The 15,434-nt window shown below is 42.1% G+C and overlaps 1 protein-coding gene across 1 annotated transcript in view; it reads right to left on the reverse strand.

The window, feature by feature from the left end:
* The window catches only part of LOC112227377 (contactin-associated protein-like 2), a 76,830-nt gene that overhangs the window by 50,843 nt on the left and 10,553 nt on the right, over positions 1-15,434 (reverse strand). Inside the window, exons 2-10 of the mRNA XM_042308075.1 lie at positions 12,855-12,965; positions 10,456-10,649; positions 9,052-9,199; positions 7,686-7,889; positions 7,054-7,238; positions 4,013-4,156; positions 2,548-2,806; positions 2,108-2,257; positions 1,470-1,632 (exon numbers count right to left, since the gene is read on the reverse strand). Of these exons, the coding sequence (XP_042164009.1) occupies positions 1,470-1,632; positions 2,108-2,257; positions 2,548-2,806; positions 4,013-4,156; positions 7,054-7,238; positions 7,686-7,889; positions 9,052-9,199; positions 10,456-10,649; positions 12,855-12,965 (1,558 nt within the window). The remainder of the gene's footprint in view (positions 1-1,469; positions 1,633-2,107; positions 2,258-2,547; positions 2,807-4,012; positions 4,157-7,053; positions 7,239-7,685; positions 7,890-9,051; positions 9,200-10,455; positions 10,650-12,854; positions 12,966-15,434) is intronic.

The following is a 15,434-nucleotide window of genomic DNA, read 5'->3' on the forward strand; positions in this document are numbered from 1 at the left end:
AATCGAAATAATCACCCACGAAACACAATAGAAAACAGGCTCCCTAAATATGGTTCTCAATCAGGGACAACGATTGACAGCTGCCTCTGATTGAGAACCATACCAGGCCAAACACAGAAATAGCAAATCATAGAAAAACTAACATAGACAACCCACCCAACTCACGCCCTGACCATACTAAAACAAAGACATAACAAAGGAATTAAGGTCAGAACGTGACAAATACATAAGCCAAATGAACCACACATCAAGAGTATTCAACCATAAATGGATCTATCATACATACATACTACACAAATCTCCCTAGAATAATAATCAAGTTTGATTTGACGTCTGATGGTAAAGCTGAGATCCGCAGTAGGCGAAACAGCGTCACAGGCTCTTTTATTATTGTTTTGTTTTTGTTTTTGAAAAGGAGGATATGAGCATTGAGCAACGTAATATATATATATATATATATATATATATATATATATATATATATATATTCACACTCTGCTGTTCTATTGCATGTGCAGTGATGTGCAATGATTGTCTCAAACAGTGTTTGTTGTTTGAAGTAATGTCTTTGTAATATCGCAAACAGACGTGGCAGTTTCACCGCAACGGATTCCAACTTCAAGATGAAAACAAATCCGCATGACTGTCTTTAACTTTTCTGAAAATGTCTTACTCTGACATTTCAAATGGTGTCGTTAACAATTCCGGAACATAAGGTTGGATTAATGGGATCTACAGTTTGACTCCTCATCACTAGCGGAGAATAAGAAACAGAGATAAGATTCCATTTATGAACCAGAACCATGTGTTGGAGTGAACCCACATACTGTGAGAATGAATTTAATTAGTTTATCCGGATAAGAATGTTAGCGCATATCCATATTTTGAGTAACCTTTCGGTGAAATTGCATTTCCATATCTCAGGAGGAGCAGTGCTTTTCCACTTCATGGTTTTAATGAGCTTAGCTTTGGGGATGTGCGCCTGTGTGGCTGTGTGCTTGTGTACGCGTGCATTTACCAGCAGGAACACAGAGATTGCACACTAAGACATCCTATACCAAAGCCTTGTGTGATCCGCTGATCCCCGCCTCTCGCTGTGTCCCTGTGTGAGACCTAAGGGGTCGAAACGTATCAATAAAATCACCTGGGAGCATGAACAGCAGTGTGTGGCATTTTCCTTTTCATTTTCTCTGTGTGAGACGCCTGCTTGGTCTTCATACTTATACCCGATACTCACCTCTCACTGAGAGACAAAGCCTCTCGGTCCACACGATGGTGCAGTTGGTGGGACCCGTGCTGCCTTTTTGAATAGACAGTGCGACGCATGCCCAAGAAGCATGCGTAGCCCCTCAGGTAAGGTTATAGCACGCATTTATACTTTTACTTTCATGATCAACAGCAAAGAAAAAAGTCTGGTTTGAATAAGTCAGCTAAGCAAGGGTCATGGTATAAATGGTATAAAATATTACCTGTCTATGATGGCACACATATCCAGGCTGACATTCTCAAAGGTTCCCATGTTGCCTTGCTCTACAGCCACCAGGTCAGCGAGCTGGTCGTCCACGTGGATCAGCTGCATACAGCCCTGGAAAGAGCGCTGGGCAGGGGGCGTGTTGGTACGCAGGAAGTAGCCTACAGGAGGACAACAGGAAAAAGGTACAAAAGTTTTTCATATGGTCAAGACTGCGCTTTCTGTTTGAAAAGTAAAGTTTTGAGACACAGTTCAGGTATTAAGCAACATTAATTATATGAGCTTTGTGTTTTGGTTTAAAACATTATGGAGCTTTCATTCAATATTTAATACACCCTCTTAAAGGCAACTACAGTACTTCAAAGGCAATCAAAACACAAAGACAACAAAAAGGCAACCAATCAAAAGTAACAAAGAGGATTTAATGACAAAGCCTGCCATCAAACACAAAAAAAACCATGTGCAATCAACAAATCACAATAGTGTTTGTCAGACTGAATTAAGGGAAATGTAATAATGAATAAGTATGTGCCAAAGCCCATAACAAGGGCTTATACATTATACAACAGAGCCATATACCGGTACAGAGATACATGTACTGTATATGGCTCTGTTATAAGCCATCTCTGTAAGTACCTCCAAAGTAGTATTGTCCCCCTGTTCGGATCTGAATGGGAATGACCGTTCTGACAGTGGATGCCTCGTCACCATCAATGGTCAGCATGGCGTAGTTCTCCAGAGCATGGAGGTAGACGTTGTGCCACTGGCCGTCGTTGAGCCCCGAACCTGAACAGAGACCACAGACAGAACAATATGGCTTTATGAATCAGTCAAGGTGGGTGATGAGCAGACAACTGCAATTACTGAAACATCAGAAAACCAACTAGAAATTCTGAGAAAGACTGAGAACACAGGGCATAACAGACAGAGCTTCAGCTACGGAAGACCCTCATGTGGAGGGCCTCCCCAAATTGATAGAGAGAATGAATTAATGAAGGGAGGGGAGGGTCTTTGGTCTAAATGAACACGCCTACTTTAGTGCATTAGCCAGCATGGCCGTACTAACTAGACCATACCTGAGGAGATGTCTATACGTGTGTTTTTCTTCTGGGCGACGTTGATGTAGACGGTGACTTTTCCCTCTGTGAGGCCCACCTCCACCACGCCATCAGCCAGGGCCGTGTAGAAGAGCAGGCCGCTGGGGTTCCACGTCCGGAAGGACAGGCTGACCGACAGGGTGTCGCTGTCCTGCAGCCCCGGGAGACGCAGGAAGCTGGTGGCGTTGAAGAACACAGGGAAGGAGTGCGTCTCGCTGCAGGAGAACGTCAGGTTCCTCTGTAAGGGGGATAGAAAGTATGACAGCAAACAGTTACACAAGTTAAGGCAGCTTTCCCTCTTGATTTAAACTCACAACATTAGCACAACCATATAAATATAGTTAGCATCAGTGGAGGCTGGTGGGGGGAGCTATAGGAGGACAGGCTCATTGTCATGAGACATTTATTCCATTCCAGCCATTACAATGATCCCACCCTCCTATAACTCTTTCCAGCAGCCTCCTCTGGTTAGCATATATTTTGCATAAGAGATACATCAGAAAACCTAAAGTGCTTTTTAGATGTAAATGTTGGGGTTTAATGCATTGGAAAATGCAAGCGCCTGCATTATTTCCAACACAGAAAAACACTCATCATACAGCACTTGACTAAAACCGTTTTCATCTGCTCTCCTCATCAAAGCTGATCTTTCTCCCTCTACTTGTGCTGAAAGCAAAGCATGCAATCCAACACCAAGAAACTTTGTGGATATCCCACAGTTTGGTAAACCCATTTGCTCACAGAAAAAAACAGGGCTAAGAGGCACATAAGAAGTGAAATCAATAACAATGGTTAGATCCATACTTTAGTGCAGTAATGGCTCACACACCATCACACACCATTGACAACAGAGCAGTAATTGCTTTAAACCCTATGCTGAGGGCTTCTGAAGCTTGACACAATCCCATTGCATGGAATACTCTTTTATTCAGCATATTACTTCTAAGAAATGTATTTGTTTTCCGACATCATCACCACAAGGTAAGAGTTTCTTCACTTCTGCACCCCTAGAAAAAAGGGTTCGGCTGTCCCTATAGGATAACCCTTTTTGGATTCAAGTAGAACCCCTTTGGGTTCCATGTAGAACCCTCTGTGGAAAGGGTTTTTCATGGAACCCAAAATAGTTCTACCTGGAACCAAAAATGGTTCTTCAAAGGGGTCTCCTATGGGGACAGCCAAAGAACCATTTTAGGTTCTAGATATCACCTTTTTTTTCCTAGGAGTGTGATTTGTGATTTATAGATGCACTAAAGCCTGTTTTATTAGCGCAAATTATATTGAATTGTATTGCAGTGAGGTGTTGTGTCACTGGCCTTTCCAAATAGGTAATCACAAATACATGGCTGTTCCTAACGTTTATGTTTTCAAGGTATACTAGTGAATCACAAACCAAGTGGTAAAGATGACACTCAGGTATACAAAAAAATGACAGAAATGTTCTTACAAAACTTGAAGTATCAATTTTCTTTCTCTTGACCAGGTTGGTAATGTTATCTCCGTTGTAGGTGATGCCCTCCATGCAACCAACAAAGTTCTCCCTGCCTCCGGAGCTGGGCTTGGCAGAGACAGGCATGCCTCCAAAGCTGATCTGGAGGACACAGGAAGGAGAAGAGGAAATGGGGTCAAGTTTTAGTTGAAGAGGCTCGGCAGCAGGAGCCACATCTCAGAGCCATTTGTCGCTTTGAATCAAATCAATACAGCAGCATATATCCCTTCAGGGAATATATTGGTTTTCACTTGTGCCTGATTGCATTAATCTCCACTTTATAATGAGTGTATGGTGTTGTGTTTTTTCCCTCTCCTTCCTTGCGGAAGCAAAGTAATTTCCTTCAGTATCGCACACTGATAATTACACAGACAAACCTAAAAGTTAAGTTCTGTAATCACAGGGGAGCCGCAGTACAGAGGGCTTGCTCTGACTTAGCATCCGTGAACTAACACATCTTCACACAGACTACTGAGTAACATGACTCACAGGAACTCTCATAGAGATACGGCGGGATGTGAGGAAATGAACCAGGACAATATACAATACATATGTAGGGATGAAGAGAATAAGCAATATACAGTGTGGTCCGAAATTATTGATACCCTTTATGAAGTTTAGCAAAAACGACTGTAAAAAAAAACGAATTCAAACACTGAGCTATAGTTTATGCCAAAGAAATTGCAAAAGTATATTATTTTATACAAATACAATTTCTCAAGAGAAAAACATTTTGTTTAACAAGTAATACTTTTTTCCCTCCAAAAGGTAGGGATCAAAATGACTGACAACCCTGTTTTAATAACTTTCAAAACCGCACCTTACGAGGATAATGGCACTGAGACGTTTTCTAAAATGTTTAACGAGATGGAAAACACATTGGGAGAGATCTTAGATCATTACGGAGACTGAGATGGCCATTGCAAAATGTTGATTTTGTGGCCAATTAACCACTTCTTTGTGGTTTTTGATGTGTGCATGGGGCTCTTGTTTGCTGGAAGATCTACTTGTGGCCAAGTTTCAGCCTGGCAGAGGCAACCAGGTTTTTGGCCAAAGAGCTCTATTTTCATGACATCAGACCAAAGCACCAGTTCCAATCCATGCCAATGCCGTTTAGCAAACTCCAGCCGTTTACATTCGTTGGATGACAAGAAAGTAGATTTCTTTAGCCGTGCACACCAGTGGTGGGTTTGGTGTCGAAATTAGAATATATGAGCAGAAAAGAACCCCATATCTACTGTAAAATATGGTGGTGGATCTTTGATGTTACGGGTCTATTTTGTTTCCATCCACGACCCCCCTCTTTGGAGGACAAAAATAACTTGGTTTTTACAGCTTTTTCTTTTTTGTTACATTTACACTACCGTTCAAAAGTTTGGGGTCACTTAGAAATATCCTTGTTTTTGAAAGAACATTTTTTGTCCATTAAAATAACATCAAATTGATCAGAAATACAGCATAGACATTGTTAATTTTTAAATTGAATATCTACATAGGCTTACAGAGGCCCATTATCAGCAACCATCACTCCTGTGTTCCAATGGCATGTGGTGTTAGCTAATCCAAATCAGCACAACAGTTTTCAGCTGTGCTAACATAACTGCAAAAGGGTTTTCTAATGATCAATTAGCCTTGTAAAATTATAAACTTGGATTAGCTAACACAACGTGGCATTGGAACACAGGAGTGATTGTTGCTGATAACGGGCCTCTGTGCGCCTATGTAGATATTCTATTTAAAAAATCTGCCGTTTCCAGCTATAATAGTCATTTACAACATTAACAATGTCTACACTGTATTTCTGATCAATTTTATGTTATTTTAATGGACAAAAAAAATGGTTGTCTTTCAAAAACAAGGACATTTCTAAGTGGACCCAAACCTTTGAGTGGTAGTGTACATTCTACACACATTTGACATACATTGCACTTTTTTTTACACAGTAGTTACATAGCAAAATATATGTATTTGATATATATTACATCTGGATAGATAGTACTTAATCACATCCGGTATATATTATGTAAAGTGTCTTCAGTTGTAACTATTATCCTGGGGCCCTTGTTAAGGTCATCAGCATCATGATCTTTACCCAGTACCAGGACATTTAAGCCAAAAAGCTGGTTGCCTCTGATAGGAGGCTGAAACTTGGCCTCAAGTGGATCTTAAAGCAATGTAATAGCCCCAAGCACACATCAAAATCCACAAAGAAATTGTTAATTGGCCATAAAATCAACATTTTGCAATGGCTAATTCAGTCTCCAGACTTGAAACCCTTTGAAAACCTGTGGTTTGAATTGAACAGGGCAGTCCGTAAGCACAAACGAAAGATATCAAGGAAGGAAGGATTCTGTAAGGAGGAATGGTCTAATATCCCTCCCAATGTGTTCTCCAACTCATAAAACATTTTAGAAAAAGGCTCAATGCCATTATCCTCGCAAGGTGAGGCATTGAAAGGTATTGAAAACAGGGATGTCAATAATTACTTGTTAAACAAAATACCTTCTCTGAGCAGCTGTATTATTCTAAAATAATATACATTTTCAGAGCATACAATATAGCTCAGTATTTGAAGTATTTATTTTATAGTCATTTTTGCATCTTTATCAATGGTGTCAATAATTTCGACCCCACTGTATACAATACAACTACATAATGTGGGGAGGGATGCGAAGAGAGGAACATAGACAACACATACAACTCTATAGGAAGGGATTAAGAAATGAACTAAGACGATATATACATTGCAAAATGTATATATTGCAAAATGTATATATAAACCAGGGTTGGGGTCAATTCCATTCCAATTCCAGTCAATTCAGAAAGTAAACCAAATTCCAATTCCACATTTTTCCTCATTGAAAAACATTGAAGAGAATTGGAATTTCAGTGAACTTCCTGATTTGACTGGAATTGAAATTGAAATGACCACAACCCTGATAGGGAGGGATGCGATGGGAGGAATCACTAAGACAATATCCAACATAACTGTAGCCTACCTCATAGTCCAGGTCAAGATGATCAAATTCCCCGTTGGTGCGGAAGTGCTGTGTGTGGCGATCCAGGGTAAAGTTGACATTCCGTCGGTAACGCTCGATAATTACGGAGTGCCAGTGGTCATCATCCAATAAACTTCCGCTTGTCACAGAGGTGTGTCCGAGGATGGAGCCGTACTGATTGCTGCCTGAAGTTTACAAGACATAAACAGATCGACTATTAAGAAAATGCTTAAGGGGAAAATGTTCCTATAAACAACAGGCTGACATAGTGAGATAAAAATAGTACAAATTCTAATTTGTGAAGGCTACTGTGATAAATAATTATCTTGTTGACAACAACCAATATTCAAATCTATCAAAAAGAAATAGAAGTATAATGCATAATGCATAAGGGCCAGTCATATTAAGAAATATGCAGGAATTTTATCAAGTTTCATCAACTGACCTAAGTAGCCACCATAAGAAGCTAAATTATCAGCGATTATAGTACACTAGGTGTGCGTCCCAAAAAGCACCCTGTTCCTTATATAGTGCACTGCATTTGGTCAAAAGTAGACGACTAAATATGGAATAGGGTGCCATTTTGGATGCACACAGGTATCCCATAGACAGGATTGGAAATGGTCCATTACCCAGGTTGATCATGAGCAGTAGTTTGGATCTTTTCAGCTCCAGGCTAATATAGTCTCCTTGCTGTCCTTCCCCGTGCAGGAGCACACCGTTACTGGCTGTGGTCTTAAACTTCAGGGAGATGACATCCTTCAAAATCTTCATCTTCTTCATCTTGAAGCGGTAGGAGATCACACCCTGGCCTTCGAAGTTGATCACATCCGCCCCTGAGGTCACCGAATGGTGATAACGGATACAGAGCTTAATATTCCCTCAATTACTGTACCTCTACTGTCATATGTCAAGGCTATTCACAGGATGTGTTAGAGGGGTGTTAAGAAGAAAAAACAAGTCCTTTAGAGATCACCTACTGCAATCACAAGCGATGTAAAAAAGTGAGGCAGCTTATACGGATTTCTCTGTTTATAATTGGAGGAACAGAACAACTGAGGGAGAAATGACTCAAATGCTCTAAGACATATAACCCTGGCTGCAAAGACTATTCTGTCTGTTGAGATGTGCCAGCTTACGTGCCTAGACAGCAGCATGGCGGCATTGTGATATCACCCTGCGGCAACTCTCTCCTTTCAAAGGTGCTTTCATCTTTTTACCCTGATTTAACCGGTCAGGGGGCTCAGAACACTGACAGTCCTGTAAGCCAGCCCTATCGGTGAGGTGGCAGGAGAGGGCCCTGCTCGGATCTTAGGGTTGTGGATGTAGTGTATGCAGTAAGTAAGGACAAGTGCCACGGGGAACTGGACTGGTCAAGGACTAAGGCAAACAAGTTTCTCACGGTCAGCTTTTCCTGTCTATCAGATTCAACAGCGTGTAATACAGAATAGGATGGATACAGCAAAGGGCTGTGTGGCTGGGGACTTTTTAAAGCGTGGCGTGCGCACGCTTTGAAGGAGGGAATTGATCAGTCAAGCTTGTTTTTTCTGTGGTACATGGTAACAACAGAAACCAGCCAAGGTAAACTAGCTGTTCTCTATCTCCTACTCTATCAAAAACCTGTAGCTGTGAATTTGGCTGTTGGCATGGAGAGCAGTAATCTAATTATTTCAACTCAATTAATGTATTTTACTGAGCATATTAATATGCTCCCCTGACAAATATGACATATGATACCAAGATAAATAAACCTTCAGTCTTACATATTAATTAAGCCCATTTTGGCCAACACCTGATTATTCTAATATTTTCGTCATACAGAAATGATCCGAACTGCACGCAATAAAGTCACTTTTCAAAGAGATTTCTTGTTCCATGCTCCTTGTTCAGAGATTCCTTGTTCAGAGATTCCATGTTCCATTTCTCTGGTTAATAAAGGATTGCAATAAACTAATACAGTAGCATGAGATTGTGCCTGGATGTTTGCTATTCACTCACAGTAAGAACAGCCATAGACCTCCACTCGCAGGCCAATCCTCCCCTCTTTGCTCCACTCCAGTGGGATGATGCGCACGTAGCGTGTTATGACTGCATGCTGCAGATCATGGCGGACCACACTCTCACTGTTGGAGTTGCCAGAAAATGCCTGGGCAAGCAAACAAAAACAGGATATTTAGGTTCCATATCCTGAAGCCTAGCTTTTCATTTTTTATTGAGTAGGTACACTACATGGCCAACAGTATGTGGACTTGCTTCAATTCAGCCACAAGAGCATTAGTGAGGTTGCGGACTGATGTTGGGCGATTAGGCCTGGCTTGCACTCTGCATTTCAATTCATCCCAAAGGTGTTTGATGGAGTTGAGATCAGGGCTCTGTGCAGGCCAGTCAAGTTCTTCCACACCGATCTCGACAAACCATTTCTATATGGACCTTGCTTTGTGCACGGGGGCATTGTCATGCTGAAACAGAAAAGGGCCTTACCCAAACTGTTGCCACAAAGTTGAACGCACAGAATCGTCTAGAATGTCATTGTACGCTATAGATTTAGGGAGGGGGGCCTAGCCCGAACCATGAAAAACAGACCCAGACTATTATTCCTCTGCCACCAAACCTTACGGTTGGCAATATGCATTGAGGCAGTTTGCTTTCTCCTAGCATCTACCAAACCCAGATTTGTCCTTCGGACTGCCAGATGGTGAAGCGTGATTCATCACTCCAGAGGACGCGTTTCCACTCCTCCAGAGTTCAATGGCAGTGAGCTTTACACCACTCCAGCCGGAGCTTGGCATCATGCATGGTGATCTTAGGCTGCTCGGCCATGGAAACCCATTTCATGAAGCTCCCAATGAACAGTTCTTGTGCTGATGTTACTTCCAGAGGCAGTTTAGAACTCGGTAGTGAGTGTTGCAACCAAGGACAGATGATTTTTACACGTTACGCGCTTCAGCACTTGGAAGTCCCGTTCTGTGATATTGTGCGGCTTACCGTGGCTGAGCCGTTGTTGCTCCAAGACATTTTCACTTCACAAGAATAGCACTTACAGTTGACCAGGGCAGCTCTAGCAGGGCAGAAATTTGATGAACTGACTTGTTGGAAAGGTGGCATTCTATGACGGTGCCACGTTGAAAGTCACTGAGCTCTTCCGTAAGGCCATTCTACTACCAATATTTGACTATGGGAATTGCATGGATGTGTGCTCGGTTTTATTCACCTGTCAGCAATGGGTGTGGCTGAAATAGCCAAATCCACTCATTTGAAGGGGTGTCCACACACTTTTGGCCATGTAGTGTACCTCTTTGATACATCATCAATGTCTAATGGACTCATTTGAAAGGACAGATGCGACTCTCTCTTTAAACTAAAAACATTGTTATTTCACTTTGGTTCAAATCATTAACTCACCCATATGTTGCCATCTTGCAGATATGGTCTCCAGTTCCTTCCTGTGTCACTGTACAGGAGTCTGTATTGCATTGTCCAATCAGAGCTGCTGTACCTGCCCTGTGTGGCGATGGAGGTGACCTGCTTCCTGGTTCCCAGGTCCACCTGCAGCCACTGGTAATGATCAGTGTCCACAGGAGACCAGCCTCCAGCACCTAGGGTTGAGAGAGACAATTAAACCAGCTCCATAACCTTGTATAGCCAACTCTAACCTACTTGCAAATCATTTTATTTGCATGTGTCTTCCACACACAAATCTTAAACTATTTAACATAAACTCAGCAAAAAAAGAAATGTCCCTTTTTCAGGACCCTATCTTTCAAAGATAATTAGTAAAAATCCAAATCATTTCACATATCTTCATTGAAAAGGGTCCCATGCTTGGTCAATGAACCATAAACAACTAATGAACATGCACCTGTGGAACGGTCATTAAGACACTAACAGCTTACAGACGGTAGGCAATTAAGGTCACAGTTATGAAAACTTAGGACACTAAATCAAATTAAATCAAATTTGATTTGTCACATACACATGGTTAGCAGATGTTAATGCGAGTGTAGCGGAATGCTTGTGCTTCTAGTTCCGACCATGCAGTAATATCTAACAAGTAATCTAACAATTTCACAACAACTACCTTATACACACAAGTGTAAAGGAATGAATAAGAATATGTACATATAAATATATGGATGAGCGATGGCTGAACGGCATAGGGAAGATGCAGTAGATGGTATAGAGTACAGTATATACATATGAGATGAGTAATGTAGGGTATGTAAACATTAAATAAAGTGGCATTGTTTAAAGTAGCTAGTGATACATTTATTACATCCAATTTTTTTATTATTAAAGTGGCTAGAGATTTGAGTCAGTATGTTGGCAGCAGCCACTCAATGTTAGTGACGGCTGTTTAACAGTCTGATGGCCTTGAGATAGAAGCTGTTCTTCAGTCTTTAGGTCCCAGCTTTGATGCACCTGTACTGACCTCGCCCTCTGGATGACAGCGGGGTGAACGGCCTCCTATATGATACCAAGATTAGGTCTTTCTACTGACTCTGAAAAACACCAAAAGAAAGATGCCCAGGGTCCCTGCTTATCTGCGTGAACGTGCCTTAGGCATGCTGAAAAGAGGCATGAGGACTGCAGATGTGGCCAGGTCTATAAATTGCAATGTCGGTACTGTGAGACGCCTAAGACAGCCCTACAGGGAGACAGGACGGACAGCTGATTGTCCTCGCAGTGTGTAACAACACCTGCACAGGATCGGTACATCTGAACATCACACCTGCGGGACAGGTACAGGATGGCAACAACAACTGCCCGAGTTACACCAGGAATGCACAGTCCCTCCATCAGTGCTCAGACTGTCCGCAATCGGCAGGTCCTCACCAGACATCACCGGCAACAACGTTGCCTGTAGGCACAAACCCACCGTCACTGGACCAGACAGGACTGGCAAAAAGTGCTCTTCACTGACGAGTTGCGGTTTTGTCTCACCAGGGGTGATGGTCTGATTTAGGTTTAGCATCGAAGGAATGAGCGTTACACCGAGGCCTCTGGAGTGGGATCGATTTGGAGGTGGAGGGCCCGTCATGGTCTGGGGCGGTTTGTCACAGCATCATCGGACTGAGCTTGTTGTCATTGCAGGCAATCTCAATGCTGTGCGTTACAGGGAAGACATCCTCCTCCCTCATGTGGTACCCTTCCTGCAGGCTCATCCTGACATGACCCTCCAGCATCACAATGCCACCAGCCATACTGCTCGTTCTGTGCGTGATTTCCTGCAAGACAGGAATGTCAGTGTTCTGCCATGGCCAACGAAGAGCCCGGATCTCAATCCCATTGAGCACGTCTGGGATCTGTTGGATCGGAGGGTGAGGGCTAGGGCCATTCCCCCCAGAAATGTCCGGGAACTTACAGGTGCCTAGGTGGAAGAGTAGGGTAACATCTCACAGCAAGAACTGGCAAATATGGTGCAGTCCATGAGGAGGAGATGCACTGGAGTACTTAATGCAGCTGGTGGCCACACCAGATACTGACTGTTACTTTTGATTTTGACCCCCCTTTGTTCAGGGACACATATTCCATTTCTGTTAGTCACATGTCTGTGGAACTTGTTCAGTTTACGTCTCTGTTGTTGAATCTTATTATGTTCATACAAATATTTACACGTAAGTTTGCTGAAAATAAATGCAGTTGACAGTGAGAGGATGTTTCTTTTTTTGCTGAGTTTAGAAACATCAGTATCCTCTGCTCCTATGTGGCAAACAATATGTGAGTGAAGTGAATGAGACTGCGGCTTAAAATAATCACCAGAGATGATCAGAATAAAAGCTTAGGGTTTCAGTTGTTAATACCTCCTCTCCTGTTGAGCTTTGCGTATCCAGCCCCATATCCACTGGAGTACACAGAAGAGCTGGTAAAAGCTGTGTGAGAGAGTGGTGTGGCCAACGCTTCATCACATTTCCCTGGAGGGCAACACAAAACACAAGACACAGACAAGGGGAGAACGAGTCATCGTCTCATAAAATGACACTTCAGTTGTAACAACTTATTTGAGTCAGTGTTATTTTCTTCCTTATAATTGTATTTTACATTACTTCATATACTGCTCAAACATAGACCGAGAGCATTATATGTATTGGAGAGACATTATGAGAAACGTCCATGAGACGTCTTCCCATTCACACCCTTTTCAATAGCAGTTCCTTGGTGGTAATGACTGGAAGCCAAATGCCATTCAATATAAGTACAATATGTCTGTCCAATGAATATGGCAAGGCCAATTTCTGTCTGGTTTCCTGACCATTTTGGTTATTATTGAACACATCAATAGCAATACATGAATAGCTTAGCATCTAACCTTCAGACTGTTATGTTCCTGGTAGACACTTTTGATCTTGATTGATAGACACACTCAATCTTAAAGAATAACTTTCCATTGACTCCAACAGACTCTTATCGCAATTTGTGCTGATGACTCAGTCTTGCTTGGCTACAGAGGTCAAGGGTTAGAATTCGGGGCTGCATTTCAGAACTCTCTTCACACTCTCTACAATCTAATTAACTAGAGGCCTCCAAATCAACACGCACCACTCATGTTTAAATGGAGCTGAGGAGGTCAACATCATTTCCAAAAGTCAATTAGCACTCTTGAATCTGTAGCCATAAGCCAGATACATTTTATAGACTTCAAAAACAACTGCGTGGACTTCAGGAAAGGTTACACAGCGCCCCCACTACCTTTAATGATGTGGCTACCTCCTACCTGCTAACTTGATCTAGAAGAACTAGCTGTATAATTCCTCTGTATAACAATTCCTGAGGTTTCCCTATATATCCAACCCTGCTTGGTAAATAACATGCAGGAATTGTATCAATGTTTCCCTGTGCAATCACAGACTATGAAATGACCAGTAAACATTGGACCAAAGTTATTGTGGGGAACTGAATCACCTGCATTAATAATGTTGCTGGACAGCTGAGTACCTACTGAGTTACATAGATTGTTTGTTACTATCCCTTCATTTGCCTCGAATAACATTTAACAGAAAATTGCTTCTATCAACGTGTCTGCCCTGACTGATAAAGAAGGAACGCTTGCTATTTGATGGAAACATGAAAGAACAAACAAACAAGTAATTTGCTCTTTGTATTTTGACAGGTGAAGAGGGAATGTAGTGCCTCACAACAGAAAATAAGGTATCAACGCAACAAACACTTTCTAAGACCCAAGAAATCAGGCAATTCTTGGCGTATGCAAACTTTGGTCTCCAAGGGAGTTGAAAAACATTGCCAGAAAATAACCCCCTACTTTCCAAGACACATTTTGTCAACAACTTTTTGAGAGAAGCACTTGAAAGTGCAAGGAGAACGTTAATCACGATACTGTAGCTGTGGCATTAGGATGTTTTCTTCACGCCAGATTTGTCATCTGCTGAGTATTGATGGAGTTTTACTCATCATCTGTGTGCAAATATTGTGCTGTGTGCTCACACTCACACTCTCGCTCACACACGGTGCGGTAGGCCTGATCACCAGTGATGATGAGACAGCCTACAGGGAGGAGGTCAGTGACCTGGCAGTGTGGGGCCGGAACAACAACCTCTCCCTCAACGTCAGTAAGACCAAGAAAGGGGGTGGGGGGCGAGGACACCCAAAACCACATCGACATGGCTGTAGTGGAGCGGGTCGAGAGCTTCAAGTTCCTTTGATTCCAAATCACTAAACATATGAAATGGTCCATGCACGTACAGTCGTCAAGAAGGCATGGCAGCGCCTCTTCCCACTCAGGAGCTTGAAATTGTTTGGCATGGGCCCTCAGATCCTCAAAAAGTTCTACAACTGCACAATTTAGAACATCTTCACTGTGCATCACTGCTTGCTATGGCAATAGCACCGACCTCGATCGCATGGTGCTACAGAGGATGATGGGTGAGGACATCCCAGTACACGACTGGGGTCGAGCTCCCTGCCATCCAGGACCTCTATATCAGGCGGTGTGAAAGGAAGTTCCAGAAAATCTTTAAAACTCCAACCGCCCAAGCCATAGACTGTTCTCTCTGCTTCCGCACGGCAAATGGAACTCTATCATTTGCTAACAAACATAATCTGCACATATATTTATACTGACTCTACAAACACCCACTCACATACAATCATCATATACGCTGCTGCTACTCTGTTTATCATGTATCCTGTGGCCTAGTCACCTTAACCCTATACATATCTACCTCTATCGATACAGTATCCTTACACATTGTAAATATGGTTCTGGTACTGACCTTGTATACAGTACCAGTCAAAAGTTTGGACAAACCTACTCATTCCAGGGTTTTTCTTAATTTTTACTTTTTTATTTTATTTTTACATTGTAGTATAATAGTGAAGACATCAAAACTATGAAATAACACATATGGAATCATATAGTAACCAAA

This window comes from Oncorhynchus tshawytscha, linkage group LG28 (assembly GCF_018296145.1).
Source record: "Oncorhynchus tshawytscha isolate Ot180627B linkage group LG28, Otsh_v2.0, whole genome shotgun sequence".
Taxonomy (NCBI): domain Eukaryota; kingdom Metazoa; phylum Chordata; class Actinopteri; order Salmoniformes; family Salmonidae; genus Oncorhynchus; species Oncorhynchus tshawytscha.